This window comes from Leucopleurus acutus, assembly GCF_964270905.1.
Source record: "Leucopleurus acutus genome assembly, chromosome: 14".
Lineage (NCBI taxonomy): Eukaryota > Metazoa > Chordata > Mammalia > Artiodactyla > Delphinidae > Leucopleurus > Leucopleurus acutus.
The window spans coordinates 79758794-79776394 of NC_139156.1; the positions used below are offsets into that span (position 1 = coordinate 79758794).

General features: G+C 36.0%; 1 protein-coding gene across 4 annotated transcripts in view; it reads left to right on the forward strand.

Moving 5' to 3' along the window:
* The window catches only part of ARID4B (AT-rich interaction domain 4B), a 126310-nt gene that overhangs the window by 48080 nt on the left and 60629 nt on the right, over positions 1–17601 (forward strand). For all 4 annotated transcript variants that reach the window (XM_082854964.1, XM_082854966.1, XM_082854967.1 and 1 more), the window contains exons 4-7: positions 2189–2254; positions 6672–6762; positions 9170–9249; positions 14134–14225. In XM_082854964.1, the coding sequence (XP_082711090.1) occupies positions 2189–2254; positions 6672–6762; positions 9170–9249; positions 14134–14225 (329 nt within the window). The remainder of the gene's footprint in view (positions 1–2188; positions 2255–6671; positions 6763–9169; positions 9250–14133; positions 14226–17601) is intronic.

Consider the following 17601-nt stretch of genomic DNA (forward strand, 5'->3'; position numbering starts at 1 on the left):
GGGTTTATAATCCACGTTAGCAGATACCCCGTAAAATACTGGTTTGAACATCATTGGTTAAACAGGCCGTAGAGATTTTGTACCTCAGGGGAGCGTGTCAGAGTCTTTTCTGGAGCTTCTTCCATGCTTGTATGCTTAGGTTCCTTCCTTATGCATGGATATGTTGAAAAAAGCTTCCTGGGTGATTCTAATTTACACTGCCAGTTAAGAACCATTGTGATAAGGCCTTTAAATTAACCATAAGCCTGTAGGATGCTGTTCTTAGCCCCCTACCCTGTCTTTTTTTTTTTTTTTTTTTCGGTACGCGGGCCCCTCACTGCTGTGGCCTCCCCTGTCGAGGAGCGCAGGCTCCGGACGCGCAGGCTCAGCGGCCATGGCTCACAGGCCCAGCCGCTCCGCGACACGTGGGATCTTCCCAGATCGGGGCACGAACCCATGCCTCCTGCATCGGCAGGCGGACTCTCAACCACTGCGCCACCAGGGAAGCCCTCCCACCCTGTCCTTAGTTTTCCCATGCTTGATGCGCATGAGCTCTTATAGTGGCCTTTCCTGTTCCTGACTTCATATAGCGGTGTTCCCTGAGCACTCATGTTTTGCCATTACTATCTTAGAGATGAAGAGAAAGCTTTTTATCAGTTTTCTCACTCTTTCAGACAGAGCTACTGCTAGCACATGTAACACCTTAACATGAATTAGACAAAAATCTCTCCCTGCTGGTAGAGACCCTCCTTAGCAGAGCTTGGCCTACAGATAACACTTTTGTGCTGGTTAGAAACGGTGTTCCTTTGGGCAGGAGCAGTCTTACTCCAGGACCCATGCTTCACTGGATTTTAACTGTGATTTATAATCTCAGCTGGGTGTCTCTGTAATGAATGAACCAGCAAAATGACACATAGCAGTCCTGCCATTTCTTGCTGTCATTGAAAGGAAGAAAACAGTCTATACTGCTTCTGCTGATGGCACAGAGTGCCAGCCAGTACCTTGTGCCTTGTGTCTTATAAGTAGTGGCTATCTAAAATTTGTTGTTAGTTTTTTGGGCTGCTCTAAAAATCTTTTTATAATTCAAAGCTAATGATTTTCTCAACAGATAAGGTAGTATATTTCTATATCAGTTTAATTAGTTTATGATTCAGAGTTAATACATTTTTCTGGGGAAGAAGAACAACACTCCTTCCCCATCAGTTTTCATTTATTGAGCATTTACTACATGCCAAGCACGGTATCAGGTATTGAAACTCTAATATTAAGACTTGGTCTCCATTCTTAAGTGGCTTACAGCCTAGTGAATGACACAGATATCTACACACATAATTTAAATAAAGCTTAGTAGTGTGTTGTGTGAGACAGAAATACCTGGGATGCTGTGAGTACAGGACATCTCCTTTCATAGCTGGTTTGTGACCCTGTTACCTAAATTGATTACCACACATATCAGATAAGACCACATTAATGGTTCAATCCCTGTAAGAACTCTTGCTTTGTATAAGAAAAACAACCTTTTCCATGCTGAGTACTGGAAGCTGTTTTGTTTCTTACCAACTAATTAAATATTTAAACTCAATCCCTTTATTTTAACTTACCTCACATCTGGTTTCCCATTCTCTGATTTCTATACTGATACAGAGGGAGAGTACAGTAAAGTTCTGGATCTAGTTGGCCTGAGTTTGCATCTCAGGTCCACCATGGTACTAGTTCTGTGATCTTGGACCAGTTACTTACACTTTCTGTTCCTCAGTTTTCTTGTCAACAAAATGGGAATAATCATACCTACCTAATATGGTTGTTGTGAAGATTAATATGTTTGATGCTTGAGCCTGATACTTGGCTGTCAGTAAGTGTTTTTTGCTACTGCTTATTACTAAGCGAGGCCTTCGCAAAATGGTAGAGTACCTAATAGCCTAAGATTGCCACCTCTTTTTTCCTCATTTGTAGGAAAAGAAATTATACAATTAAACTCACAACTAATAGTATTGAATAAAATATGATATGTAAATCATCAAGTAAATTAGTCTGGGAAGTTGTCTGTTAAATAAGAAATTTTTCAGTTAATCTACTTAGGGATTGAGATATTGTATAAACTAGGCAGCCATTTGTTTAGATTAGTCATGATAAAAATGAATTCATGCATTAACGAGCTTGTGTTGCTGTTTTTACTTTTTTGGTGGCTAATTAAATTTATAATCTTTAGGTAACATTTAGACATGATTCTTCAACAGTGGAAGTTCAGGATGACCACATAAAAGGCCCACTAAAGGTAATTCATTTATTTATTCATTATTACTTCTAATGCTTCAGTGGGAAACAGTCATTATCTCAGTCTTTTAAAAAATTCATTGGTTACTCTGTTATTGAGTTGATAAATATGTAATTCTCTCTGAATAGACTAATAGAAAAAAAGTAGACTTAGTGTTCAATAAAACCTATATGACAGTAAAACCTGTGTTCAGAAGTGAAATGAACATCAAGGAAAAACTGATTGCTTTTTATTCACTCATCTGTTTTGGTCTCACCATGTTTCATTTATTAAAAGGTACAATTTCCGGAAATAATAGGTGGTGAACTAGGGATCAGGTGATGTAAGTTCCATGATGATGTGAAAATTGAGAAAACAAAACAAAACAAATCCTCAGAGCTTTTAATTCTTTGAAGCAACTACTGGCATATGAAATTGTTAAAGGGTCATCAGGCAGTTATAAGTGATGAATATGTTCATATATACAGATAGTTTCATTTCTTTGCATTAGTTTTCATTGGCCAGTGAAATTAGTGCTGCTTTACTTTCCACTAGTGAGCAAGCTAAAGGGAATGTGCGGGTAGCCACTGTGTGCTGTTTGGTCCTTTAGGATGTCTGAAATGGACATTGGCCTAGCTGGGTGAATTTTAAGAAATGCTAACAGAATTGAAGAGACATTTGTAGATGCAAGAAAAATCCTTTCCTAATGAAGCTGTACTTTCCAGAGAACTAGATAGATGTGTGTATCTGCCAGTTTTTGTTGGTGGTTGATTTAAAAACTTTTAATTGGATCCCCAGGGCATTAGTACCTTGCATATATAGTAGGCACTATGGAGGACTAAAACTTGTAAGTTTTTTTAATCTTGCCTTGTGAAAATTATTTTCCACCTTTTCTGTTTTATAGGTGCCATTTTTTTCAAATTTATTTATTTTATTTTTGGCTGCGTTGGGTCTTCGTTGCTGTGTGCAGGCTTTCTCTAATTGCGGCAAGCGGGGGCTACTCTTCATTGCAGTGCGCGGGCTTCTCATTGCAGTGGCTTCCTTTGTTGCGGAGCACAGGCTCTAGGCTTGCGGGCTTCAGTAGTTGTGGCTCATGAGCTCTAGAGTACGGGCTCAGTAGTTGTGGTGCCCGGGCTTAGTTGCTCTGCAGCATGTGGGATTTTCCCGGACCAGGGCTCGAACCTGTGTCCCCTGCATTGGCAGGCAGATTCTTGACCACTGCACCACCAGGGAAGTCCCTATAGGTGCCATCTTTAATTTTACATGCCCATGTATATCACTTGTAGGGACAAAAGGACAAAAACATGGCACATGTATAATTTGATGTTAACCGCCATTTATTTAGCACTTATTAGTATGTGCTAGTACTGTGCTAAGTCCTCTGCACATATGATCTTATGTAACCTTCATAATAGCTCTTTACAGAAGAGGAAACTGTGAAGGGAGGTGGGAGGTAAAGTACTCTGGCTGAAGTCTTGCAGCCAGTAATGGCAGACCAAGTTCTGATGGACGCACAGCCTGTCATTGAAGCATTGTGCCCCCTGGATGATCAGAACACACACGTCTCCATGCCTTATTTGTGTTTTTGCCTCATAAGCACACCAGCGTAGCTCTTCGCTGCCTGACTGCCCTGTTCACCTGGCACAGGCTAGCTGGTACCAACTACAAAAAATGTTCAGTGTTGCAAGGGATAGGAAAGACAATAACTTTGTTTCCTCAAGCCATCTTTCTCTCCTATTGCTCCAGCCTGTTTGATTGTGGCATAGTTGGTTTATTTTTCTTGTTTTTTCTTATTTATTAAAATTTTCTTTGTTTTTGATTAGGGCTTAGGACCACTTTGATTTTGATGTATGCAAGTGTATTAAATTTCGGTCTCAAAATTGTTAAAATATTTCTCTTGCCTATGGAGGGTTTTTTTGTATATAGATTTTGAATTGTTCCCTAATGTACTTTGTGGCTTTCCATCAGCTGATAGAAAGTATTAGCATTTATGTTTCTCCTAGAGGAAATAAACTTCCCATAGTGATAGTCATTTGATCTCAATATATTTTCAGTGAGTTCACATGAAAATAATACTAGACCACTTGAGTATTAAATTTAAAAAAAATGTACTATGTATTTATTGACAGTAGTCCCTGGTGGTCCAGTTGTTCAGACTCTGTGCTTCTACTGCAGGGGTCCTGGGTTCGATCCCTGGTCGGGGAATTAGGATCCCGCGTGCTGCACGGCACGGCCACAAAAAAAAAAAAAAAAAAGTTATTTTAATTCTTCAACATTTCCTTCCCTCTTTTGGGCATTGTGTGGGGCTGACAGTCTCTTCTGGAACAAGTTTATTTTTGTTATCACTGCAAAGACCATATACATTTTATTTTTAATTGAGGTGTAATTGACATATAACATTATTATTAGTTTCAGGTATACAACATAATAGTTCAATATTTGTATGCATTGCAGAAGGATCACCACATTAAATCTAGTTAACATCCATCACCATACATGGTTGTAAAAAATTTTTTTTCTTGTGACGAGGACTTTAAGACTTACCCTGTACTTTCAGACCTGCGATACAGTGTTCTTGACTGTAGTCACCATGCTGCACATTACATCTCCATGACTTATTTATTTTATAACTGGAAGTTTGTAGCTTTTGACCCCTTCATCCATTTTGTCCACCTGCACTTCCTTCCCAGCTCTGGCAACCAGCAATCTGTTCTCTATGTCTATGAGCTTGGTTTTTTGTTTGTTTTGTGTTTTAGACTCTATGTATATGTGATATTGTATGGTATTTGTCTTTTTCTTACTGATTTATTTCACTGAGCATAATGCCCTCAAGGTCCACCCATGTCGTTGCAAATGGCAAGATTTCATTCTTTTTTATGGCTGAATTATACGCACGTGCGCTTGCATGCACACACACGCACACACACACACACACACACACACACACACATATCTTTATCCATTCATCCATCGATGGATACTTAGATTGTTTTCATATCTTTGCTATTGTAAATAATGCTGCAGTGAACTTGGGGGCGCATATATCCTTTCAAATCAGTGTTTTCATTTCCTTTGGATAAATACCCAGAAGTGAAATTGCTGGATCATACAGCAGTTCTATTTTTAATTTTTTGAAGACCTTCCATACTGTTTTTCATAGTGGCTGCACCAATTTACATTCCCACCAGCAGTGCACGAGGGTTTGTTTCCTTTTCTCCAGCATCCTGGCCAACACTTTTAATTCTTGTCTTTTTGATAATAAGCCATTCTCATTAGGTGCCTGGAGATATCTCATTGTGGGTTTGATTTGCATTTCTCTGATGATTAGTGATATTGAGCATTTTTCCATATACCTGTTTGCTGTCTGTATGATTTCTTTGGAAAAATGTCTATTCAGGTCTTCTGCCTATTTTTTAAATTGGACTTTCTGCTTTTTTTATATTAATTTTGGAGCTGTTAATATATTTTGAATATTAACACCTTGTCAGTTGCATCATTTGCAAATATTTCTTCCATTCGGTAGATTCTCTTTTCGTTTTGTTGATGGTTTCCTTTGCTGTGCAAAAGCTTTTAAGTTTAATTGATTAAGTCCCATTTGTTTATTTTTGCTTTTGTTTCCTTTGCCTTAGGAGACAGATCCAAAAAAACATTGCTAGGATTTATGTCAGAGAGTGTTCTGCCTATGTTTTCTTCTAGGAGTTTTATGGTTTCTGGTTTTTAATCCATTTTGAGTTTATTTTTGTATATGGTGTGAGAACCTCTGTCCATTTCTCAATTGGATTGTTTGATTCCTTTTTAGCTGTTGCATTGTATGAGTTCTTTATATCTTTCGGTTTTTAACCCCTTATCAGATATGTGATTTGCGAATACATTTTCTCCCATTCAGTAGGTTGCTTTTTCAAATTTTTGATGATTTCCTTTGCTGTACAGAAGCGTTTTAGTTTGATGTACTTATAAAAACCATATAAATTTATAAACCATATAAATTATCAGCATTTTCTTGATGAGATGAAAATATTTCAAATGACTGTCACTATTGGTACATTATAACTCATAAGGAGAACCTCAAAGTTATTTGTTAATTTTTCCCCAGCCTTCTTCAAAGAAGAGTCGTAATATGGGGCAAAGATAGTTTCACAGACAGGGACCCCCAGACCTGTGAGGGTTCCCAAGACCCTTTCAGGGAGATTGTAAGGGCAAAACTATTTTCATAGTAATACTTAGGTATTATTTGCCTTTTTCACTATGTTGACATTTTCACTGATGGTGCAGAAACAGTGGTGAGTAAAATTGCTGGCACCTTAACACAAATCACATCAGTAGTGATTTTATTCTTCACCATCATGCACTCAATTAGTTTAAAAAAAAAAAGCCAGTTTTTAGTTTGTTCATTTATCTTCTTAAAGTTTTCCTAACTTTTTTTCTTTTAATACTTTAGGTCGGAGCTATTGTGGAAGTGAAGAATCTTGATGGCGCATATCAAGAAGCTGTAATCAATAAATTAACAGATGCGAGTTGGTACACTGTAGGTAAGGGAATACATCTTCTTTTAAAAATATATTTTCAGTGCTAATACAAATAAAGCCGATTTTTCTTGATTTACTTCCTCCCCTAGTTGCCATACCTGTTATTACTGTTAATGTTTTTTTATCTTTCGAGATCTTTAAAAAATTTATTTCATAAATATGTACATAACATATAGTTTGAAATTAGTGTATATATTATACAATTGGATTTCTAGCTTTTTTCACTTCAGAGTATATCTTAGAGAAATTTTTTTTCATCTTAACCATTTTTAAGTGTGCATTTCAGTAGTGTTCATAATATTCATGTTGTGCAACAGATAAAATTTTTTAACTGCAATATTATGTTTCATAGCATTGGATGTTGCCAGTTACTTGCCAGTTACTTACTCATGATGCAAACAGTTTTCTTGCTGTTGTAATAAATGCTGGATTGAATGTCTTTTGTACATGGACATTATTCTAATATTTCCCTAGTGTGTACATTGAGAACTAGGCATAGATCGAAGGGAAATATCCTTTTAAAGCTGTAGTAGGTTATGAAAACTGCTTTTCTAAAAGACTGTTAATTTACACTTCCATAAACAGTATATAAGTGTGGTGGTTGTCCTAACCCTTGTCAAATGTGATGTTAGTAATATTTTAAAATTTGTGCCCATCTGGACACAAAATAGTATCTCAGTTTTGCTTTAATATGCTCCTCCCATGATTAGTAGTGAGATTGGACATATTTTCATATGTTTATTGAAAGGAACATTATTTCACTTGTATTTTCTCTCGTTTGAATTGCCAGTTTATAGTGTCTTCCCAGTCCGCTCCTTTTCCTCTTGGGAAGGTTATCGTTTTCTTATTTTCAGGGTATGAGTTTATATATTTAAATGTATAAAGGGAATGTTAACCTTTGCCACTTCAGTTGCCAGTGTTCTTCTATTGCTTTACTCTTATCTCTGCTATCAATTTTCAAATCATAGTCCATTTTTCTGTGGTCACCTTTTCCTTTGTCGTTTTAGTTTGAGTCTTGTTTAAGAAGGCTTTCCTTCCATCAGTGTTGTAAATTTGTTTTCCAATGTATTCTTCAATTTAAAGTTCTATTTTTTGTTTTACAAAGAGCTTTTTATTTCACCCACAGTTTTTTTTGAACGTTCTGAAATATGATCAAATACTATTTTTTTCCAAATTGATAACAGAGTAATTATCCCAGTATTATTTATTGAATGGTAAAAATTCTTACTGTTTAATGATCTCAGAGATGAGAGTAAACATCTAGTAAAATGTCTTTGGTGATGTCAGAATTTGATGGAGCTTTCAAATAGTAATGATAACGTTTTGTGGTATGAGAACAAAAACCTGGTGGAGAGGGAAAATTTGATTTTGACGCCTAAGGATATATTTGCATTTGTGTAGGTTACAGGACCGTGAGCGGTTCTGTGTCGTTAAGTCTGTTTGATAATTAGGTGTGATTGACACTTTTATCATTGACTATTTTAGTTACTACATTTTTAAAAAGTACGAAGAGTTATTTATCCAGTCTCTTGTGATGTAAAAGCTCACATTATATATAAGAACCTAATTTTGTTTTTTTGGCAAAAACCTCTGTTTATAAAATCAAGGCCTGGTAACTTTATTTAAAATAGAGGTACTCTCTTCCCGTGATTTGTGAGGAATGTAGCATATGCTAAGATTATTATATCATAAAGTGTACATCTATTCTGTATATATGTAAACTTACAACAAATTTTCTGGGACATTTTAGTACTTTAAATAAGCAGTTTTCAAGTGAGAGCAAATTAGCCACCCAGGGAACATTTGACAATATCTGGAGACATTTTTGGTTGTCACAACTGAGAAGGGGGTGCTACTGGCATCTAGTGGCTGGAGGCCAGGGATGCTGTTAAATATCTCACAGTGCACAGGTCCCCATGACAGTCCCCATCTGGTCCAAAATGTTAGTAGTGCTGAGGTTGAGAAACACTGCTTTAAATAATAAAAATAGGGTAATTTTTAGGGGCAGTCTGAATATATAAACTTGTACTGTTATTTTTTGTTTATTAGGTAAATTTGTCAGTATTTACCTATAGGAAAATTTGCTTTTTCTTTACCATATTGAGAAGGATTAATCAGCATTTAAAAGCTTTCTTTCTGAAATGCTAACTTCTTATTTTCATTTGATGTTTTCTGTTCCAGGGAAGATGTTTTCATTACAGGTATATATATATTTTTTCCCTAGAAATTGGAAAACATACTCTACACTTGAAGTTGTTTGCTACAAAACTTAAAATGTGTACTGAATTTCAGATCTAATCTTTTAAAACAATAGCTCTGTTTGCACTGAGAAAGTTAAATGATAGTTTATGTCATTTTGTTAATCTTTGAAAAACCCTTCAGTAGTTGCCATTTCTACCTCTTCTCACAGTTTTTGATGATGGAGATGAGAAGACACTGAGACGGTCTTCACTGTGCCTGAAAGGAGAGAGGCATTTTGCCGAAAGTGAAGTAAGTAATCACTTAACGAATGAACATGTCCTAGTATTTAGTACCGGGGGCAGGAAAGTTTTGCTTTCTCAACTCAAGCAGCTTACTTGTTAATCAGGAAAATTCATTAATACATAACAGCGTGAGAGTGTAGTCTGTGAAACCTGTTTAAGGCCTTGTGTTTGAGTACCAGGTTCTCTGTGGGATTTTTTGTCTAAAAAAAATGTATTTTAACATTTGTCCATGAAGAAAAAACAACGGGATTGTTTATTACCGTTAGGCAACTTTTCTATAGAGTCCTTTAATTTGTAAATAATTGTAGAAAAGAGATGTCTCATTTGTAATCTACTTGAACCCCATCATCATTAAAGGCTATGTAGATACTGCAAGCCATCCCTAACTACTCCTGCTGCCAACCACTGACATTTACTATAGCCTCTCCTTGAAGAAGGCTTGCTTGACTGCCCTTTCTAAAATAGTCCCTTCCATTCCTCATAGCTCTTTAAGGTTGGTTTAGTTTTCTTTATAGCCCAGATCATTCTCACCACCAAAATATGTATATGTGCTTAATTATGTATTGTCTGCCTTCCTCACTAGAATGTGTCTCAGTGGCAGAGATTTTGTATGTCTTCTTCACCACTTTTTTCCCAGTTCCTAGAACAGTGGCTGGCACAGAGTAGGAACTGAATAAACATTAGCTGGATGAATAAATGAAGTGTTCATATTTGCCAGGGACTTTGCTTAGTGCTTTACATACATCCTTGCATTTACAACATTATGAGGGAGATACAATGCTTATCTCCAGCTCAGAGTTGATGAAAGTGATGATCAGAACTGGTTCTCAAACCAGCACTTTTTGGCACCAAAATCATGCTCTAAAATTGAAAGATGTTATTAAGTTACTAAGAGTGGAGGGTTCACAAAGTTTTGTAAATCAGTAACTTGCAATTCAAAATTTTAAAAATGGACATATTTGTTGCAAATAGCGTTATATTCTCTAGTCCAGCCTATGAATATTAATTAATGCACAGTGTGGCCAAACCAAGATTTCTTTTTTCTAGTAACTATTTAGAACAATGTTTTTTTGGGGAATTTTAATATTTCTTTTAAATTATTAGACTTTATTTTATGTTTTTTTTTATTTTCCCTTCCCGTAAATGAATTCCCATTTCAACTCAGAATTTGGGACAGATTCTCTGTATTATGATTCTGGCCTGTCTTTTCAGTCTCATACTCTGCTATTTCCCTGTACTTCTGACTTATAAGACTACTTGGTGTTTCCAGATTATGGCTCATACTTTCTTTTCTTGGTTTCTGCTGAGCCCTGCTCTTTTCAAGGCCATGAGAAAGGCTTCCTCCTTCATGACTGTCTTTCATGAGCTCTCTAACCAAATTTGATCTCTATATCTTTGATACTTTTCCACTTCTCTTATTTTTATTTTATGGTCTTTTTGGTTATTTTTATCTTTTTTTCTATAAAATTGTAAGCTGTTTTGGCGGAATAGCCAAGTTTTTGTCATCTTGATGGGCTTTCCTTTTCCCAGTAGTGTTTTCTACACAAAAGCCTTCAGTAAATATTTGATGAATTAATTGTGAAGGTTTAAATATAGGAAATACATATAGCTTTGGACAAGTACAGTGAATTTGGCTTCTTACACTGATGAAGTAACAGAATTCTTTCTGAGCTTATGTAATTCTTAGAAATAATTTCATTTCCCTTAGTTAGAACATGTGATAATTATAGTAGGTTAATGAATATGGGGACTTGAAGACTTGATTTTTTTTCACCTAAGTGAAGGTATATATGTCTTATGTATTTAATCCAGAGAAATATCGAAGATACTAATTTTGTATTGGCCAGGAGAATTTTAAGTTGGAATTGTTCATAAGACAGTTGTAGTATAAAGGCTGAAGCAATAAGAGCAAGTAGCTCAATGTATCCTTTTTAACTTCAGGAAGGATCGGTTTTACTGTGTGTGACTATGTGTGTTGAACTTCATGTTTTGCTAGAGGGTATTGGAATACTGGTGTATTATTCCTTACCCATTGCCATATGCCACGTGCTATGCTAGGTACTGGGAATACATGGGTAAGCTAAGTAGATGTGGAATTTATCCTTGGGTAACTTCTTTTTGCTTTTGAAGGAGACAAAGCATTAATTAATCAAAAATATAAAAATTTAAGGGTACTAGGAGCTGTGGAGACATGGCCAGGAGTATATTTAATCTACCATCTATGTATATTCTTTCCCTTATTTGATATTTCTGCTATTTTCAAAAAACAGTTTTAATTTTTTGGAAGTTTGCTCAGAGAATTGTTATTATTACTAATAACTTTGGCCTTTGAGTGAAAAGCCACATCACACTTGGCAGTATTGGGGGTCACTAATCCCATTAATAAGCTTCATACCTAAACAAAGACTTAAATTCAAAATTTTCACGATAAGAGATGATGATAAGCGGGTCAGTCAGTTTGAATTCCCGCACCAAAATCACTGGTTCTAGCCATAGCCAGCTTAGTGAGGATGTTGCCTGTTTCCTGACATCTGTTGGAGTGTTTGGGTATTTCTGTAGAGCATTCATAATTTGAATATTATCCAAAAGTAGTTTTATCAGCTGGTATTCTCTCTGTGCATTTACTACATGCAGTTGAAAACTCTGAAGAAAATTTAGATGAAATCCCAGCTCTGTATTTCCTGCAGCCCATTTTAGGTAACAGGGCTATCAGCGTGTTTCCCCCGGCCCTGTGGAATTTTCTTTGAGCCTTTGATATAGCCAGGAGTCTCTGGCTTTGCTCTGTTGGTTTAAGACAGGACAAATCCTACCCTCCCCTTACTCTTTTCTGTCATGTGTAATAAAGGTGTTCCTGCTTTCCAGGATTGGGGCCAGGGACAGAGATATTGCTTCCTATTATTCTAATTCTTTTTTACATACTAGGGAGAGATTGTGGTTTATTTGAGAATTCCTATATGTGATTCCTAGATAACTCTTCAGAAATCCTGTATATTTTCTTTCCTAAATCAAGTGAAATGACTAGCAGATACTTAAAATAGAAATGACAGTACTTAATAGAAATCTCTGCTTTCAAGAGAGCAGCCTTAATTTTAGGGGAGGGGCATTTAATTCTTTTGTTAGCTTGACAGAAAATGAAGCCAATTAATTTATTTTTCCTGTTTACCAAATACAGTACTTTGAAATTTTCACCCTTGGGAAGCATAATTAGGAGTTAATGACAGGTCATTTCTGAAGAGGTTTTGTCTGGCATATTACTGTATTTGGGCCAGCTTTTGCCTCCAAATATTTTTTAAATGCCTGACTTACAAACTAAATTTGAAAGGTTAGGTTTTCAGCCCTATAAAAGTTACGATTTTTGTCTATCGTTACTGCCTTTTTCCTGTACTGTATTCTTTGTTGTTGGATATCTATATGTACCTTAAATATATTTACATATATTCTAACAAATTATGCAAAATAGATGAATATGCTTCCCCCTTTCATGTTTTAGTTCATCGTTGTTTCAACAAAATTATCTCAGTTTTAAAAATAAAAGTTAAAACTTTTCTTTTAAATATTAACATTAGTTTGTATTTAGATATCTGATCTTTAAGTTGATGGACACCCTTTCATAACATTCTTGTTTGTAACTTTGAGAAGTCTTTATCCTAAGTAGTTCCTCACCCTCACTTCCACTCTGACAGTTTTTCTGGGCTCTTTAGTTCCCCTTGTGTTCATAAAAGTATCTGCAATAGCAAAGGTTCTGATGGAGGAATAAAAGGAATAGTAACTGTGGAAAATCATTAAGATGCAGAAAAAGTAAGAATATTACCAACATTGATATTCAGAGAATTAGTTGGGATAGCATCTTCAGACTGATACCTTAACTTTTTAGATATATAAACCTTTTCAGGAAATAATGGCATGAAAAATCCAAGAAGTCTCTGATATGGAGAAACGAAGGGATTTCAGAATCCCTTTTTCTTCATTCTGCTTTTAACCAACAACCAGTTCCTTCCCTGGAAATCATTATTTTTGAATGGGGTGAGAGATAAAAGGGTTGACATGAATTACCAGTTGATAACAGAAGTGATAACAGAAGAAAGAAGTGTGCATTTGTTGATTATTATCTTCATACCAAGCACAGTACTGGATGTTGCAGATTAAAAAGGAAGGGAAAATAAAATATTAACTGTAGAAAAACTGATTTTTACATTTTCTTCAAAAAAGGTTTCTTGCAGGAAATTCCCAGGCCGTCTAGTAGTTAGGTGCTTTCACTGCTGGGGCCCGGGTTTGATTCCTGGTTGGGCAACTAAGATCCCGCAAGCCGCAAGGGACGGGGGTGGTGGGGTCAGAGGTCGGGGGAGAAAGGTTTACTGCAGAAAATGTTTGCAAAGTCATAATATAGGATATCTGAAGCCCTTTTCTCAAGCAGTTGATGCTTATCCTGATAATTTCGTTTCTGTTACTTACTAAGAATTCTATCTTGTGGATTGGGATGCCCTATATGCAAAGAAAAATTCGAGCTGCAGTTGGCCCAACCTAGGGGTTAGGTACTTGCACATAGATTTCTTATCTCTCAAATCTGTTGTTTCCACTGAGTTTTATTTGTTTTGTTTTATATTTTAATCATTCTTAGGAGTCTGTCAATCCTCAAATAGATAATGAAATTATCTAGAGAGAAAAACTAAATTTCTTTTCACTTTTTTTTTTCCAGCCATGGGCTCATTCATCTTTATTCTAATATCTTTGAAATGAGAGTTTTCTATCTTTAGGAAAGTTGTATTTTTGTCTCCCTCAGGGGAAGTTTTAAATCTCAAAATCTAAGCATATTCTTAAACTGATTTGGTTTAAAAAGAAAAAGAAACTTGCAACGTAATAACTTTTGATGGGTTTATGTTCCTACCCACAGACATTAGACCAGCTCCCACTCACCAACCCTGAACATTTTGGCACTCCAGTCATAGGAAAGAAAACAAATAGAGGAAGAAGATCTAATCATATGTAAGTCCATTTTCATAACTGTTAGTTGAACCTGAATTCATTTCTCCTTCCAGTATTGTTTTAGTAGTTATTAATTTTAAATTGTAACTTGCAAAATGCTAACTGAATGGAAGAGTACTTTCAGACTCTCTGGCATGGGTGCTTGAGGTTCTCCATGCTCAGTCAACTTTAACAGCTATATTATTTATCTGCCTGCCATTTCTCCTTACACGTATCTTGATGTCATTGTCAAAATGGAATTAGTCAATATTTCCTGAATGATACATCCTCTGTTTTCCTGATGTCATGTTTTTTATTCATGCTGTTTCTGTCTTAAATGCCACCCTTCCATGCCACCGGCTCACTCATTCTTCAGTTCTTAACCAGAAATGCTCCCACATTTATGTGAACCATTTTGTGCCTCCCCACTCTTTCCTTAAAAACAGACATGTTTTTTTTCTCCTCTGAGCTCTCTAAATCCTTTGCATTTATCTAATGTCATAGACAGTATTTCACCTATTATTATCACTGTCGTGTTTGTTTTCCCTTCTTAGTAATTTAAATCTTCCTGACAGCCGAACTATCTTACTTATTTTTATGTCTTCTTGCAGTTGTGACACATGTTCTGCATATTTAACAAATTACTTTCAATGAAATGTGCTTAGGCTCCAAAAGGCTTTAAATTAAAAAGGATCACAGGATCAAAGAGTCATGAAATTTCAAGTCATCAGAGAGAAAGAAACAATCTTCAAACAGTTTCAGGAAGAAAAAATAATTTATTGCAAAGGAGTGAGAAGCAGAATGGCATCAGACTTCTCAATAGTAACACTAGATGTTAGTGGTCAGTAGAATGCAGAATGGAGGAATGGAAGTTTCTATTAAAGGGAGGACTTGTTATCTACTATGATGGAACATTGGGGGGAAATTAAAGATATGATGATAACAGATAGAGAAAAAAATAGTAAAGGTGTTTAGTTTCTCCCCTCAAAATTATATAAGAAAAGAACACTATCGTAATAGGATGGAGGGTAGAGAGGTTGCTTAAATGTAAAAGTTAAGTCCTTAAAACAACAGGAAGTCAATACAATGACGTCTAAAATGTATAAATATAGAAATAGTGGTATAGGACTGTTATTTAGAGATAAGGTATTAACTGTCAGAGCTGAAAGAGTTAAAAGCAGTTGCTTCCACAGAGCAGAAGAAAATGGGAGAGGATGGGGCAAGAGAATGTAGTTTTTAATTTATTCTGTTGGAGGTTAAATTGTTTAAAAACGATTTTGAATATTTTACTCAGATAAAATTTTTAAAAATTTAATGTGCCTGAGCCAAATATTGTCAGAGTAGCTATTAAAAATATTGACTTGAATTATTGAAACTTGTAATGTAAGTGAATGCTTTCATTCAAAGTAATAGAGTTAGGTATTAAATCTAATAGTGGCTAAGCTTTGGAGATCAAAATTGGGTAAGCCCTCTCTCTCATATAGCTTAGTTGCAGCCTTACAGCGAATTCATGAAGGTAGGTATTATTTTTATCCCTATTAAAAATTGGGGAAATTGGCCTCAGAGACAGCAACTAATCCAAGGAACACAGGAAGGAAGGGACCAGGACTTGACCTCACCCATGTTCCATAGGCCTTTTCCCACTCAATTGATTGACTCTTTTTTATTTAGAGTACTACAGTTACTTTCCAAATGAGTTTTAACAGGAAATAAATAATGACTCATTTGAGGGAGGAAATTAAAAGACTAATCCTTGCATTGAAAAAATATTTAATATTACTTATTTTCCTACTAGTGATTTGGGCCATGCATTTCTTTTTCTCACTTAACTCTCTAAATATTTTAGAAAATGTTTTTCTCAATTAATAGGTGAAAAATGTCTCTCACTTGCAGTGTAACTTGCTGGTCACTTGATTGTTTTTAGGATACTGAGGTTGTAACTATTATTTACTTTTCTTTGTATAACTTTGAAAATATGAGTCTTCTAGTCAGAAAGGAAAATAGATGAAAAATGTGTAATGGCATTATTAGTATGAAAGAGTCCTCTCGTGATTACTAGATGTTATTGTGATCCAATACTGTTTTCAATTTTTTCAGAGGGCTATTATATTGCCATAAAATATTCACTGAAGCACTTATAGGTTAAATCTTTTGACATCTCTGAAAATAACTTCAATTGTGAATTAAAATTTTATCTACCATTGATCATTAGGGTCTTCCCGTAGCTTTATAGTCAACTCTTTTTTTTAATATATTATTTACTGTTTTTGGCTGCATTGGGTCTTTGTCGCTGCGTGTGGGCTTTCTCTAGTTGCGGTGAGCGGGGGCTACTCTTCATTGCGGTGCGCGGGCTTCTCATTGCGGTGGCTTCTCTTGTTGTGGAGCACAGGCTGTAGGTGTGCGGGCTTCAGTAGTTGTGGCAGGCGGGCTCAGTAGTTGTGGCTCACGGGCTCTAGAGCGCAGGCTCAGTAGTTGTGGTGCACGGGCTTAGTTACTCCGTGGCATGTGGGATCTTCCTGTACCAGGGCTTGAACCTGTGTCCCCTACCTTGGCAGGCGGATTCTTAACCACTGCGCCACCAGGGAAGCCCCTAGTCAACTTAGTTAACTATGATTGATGATGTCAGAACAGTGAGGTGTGGGTGTATTTAATGTAAATTTATTTCATTGGCAAAGATTTTCCACTTCTCCAGCTCTTGAGAGTGGAAGTGTGGCTAAGAGTGTGAACAGTAGGGACTTCCCTGGTGGTCCAGTGGTTAAGACTCTGTGCTTCCACTGTAGGGGGCACAGGTTCGATCCCTGGTCGGGGAACTAAGGTCCAGAATGCCGCACGATCCCCCGCCCCCTGAAATAAAAGAGTGTGAACAGTGGAGCAAAATGGCATGGGTTTGACTCCTGCCTCTGCCACTTCTTTGCTGTGTAACCTTGGGCAGGATGCTTAGTCTTTTCATGCTTCAATTTTCTCATCTGTAAAATTGAGATAATAGTATTCCCTGTCTCTCAGAGTTGTTGCAAAGGTGAAATGAATTCTGTCCTTTAAAGGGTTTAAGTAGTAAATAATCACTATGTACGTACTGGATATCATCATCGTATATTGAATGAAAAAATTTTAATGAAATACTAGTATGTAACATGATTTCATTTACATGTAAAAATGTGTTTATAGGTGAGTATGTAAAAATTCTGCTTACTAGTGCTTATGTCCAACAGGAAGGACTGTTTTGGGCTATATTTTATGAATTTAAAAACAGTATTCCTGTATTGTATATTATATACATATTATAGGGAAAACAGTGTTTGAATCAAGAATTCTTTTAATTTTGAAAAAAATTGCATCTAATATTTAGACATATTTTACCTTTCTACAGATGTCATCCAGAAGTGTAAAAAAATTTTTT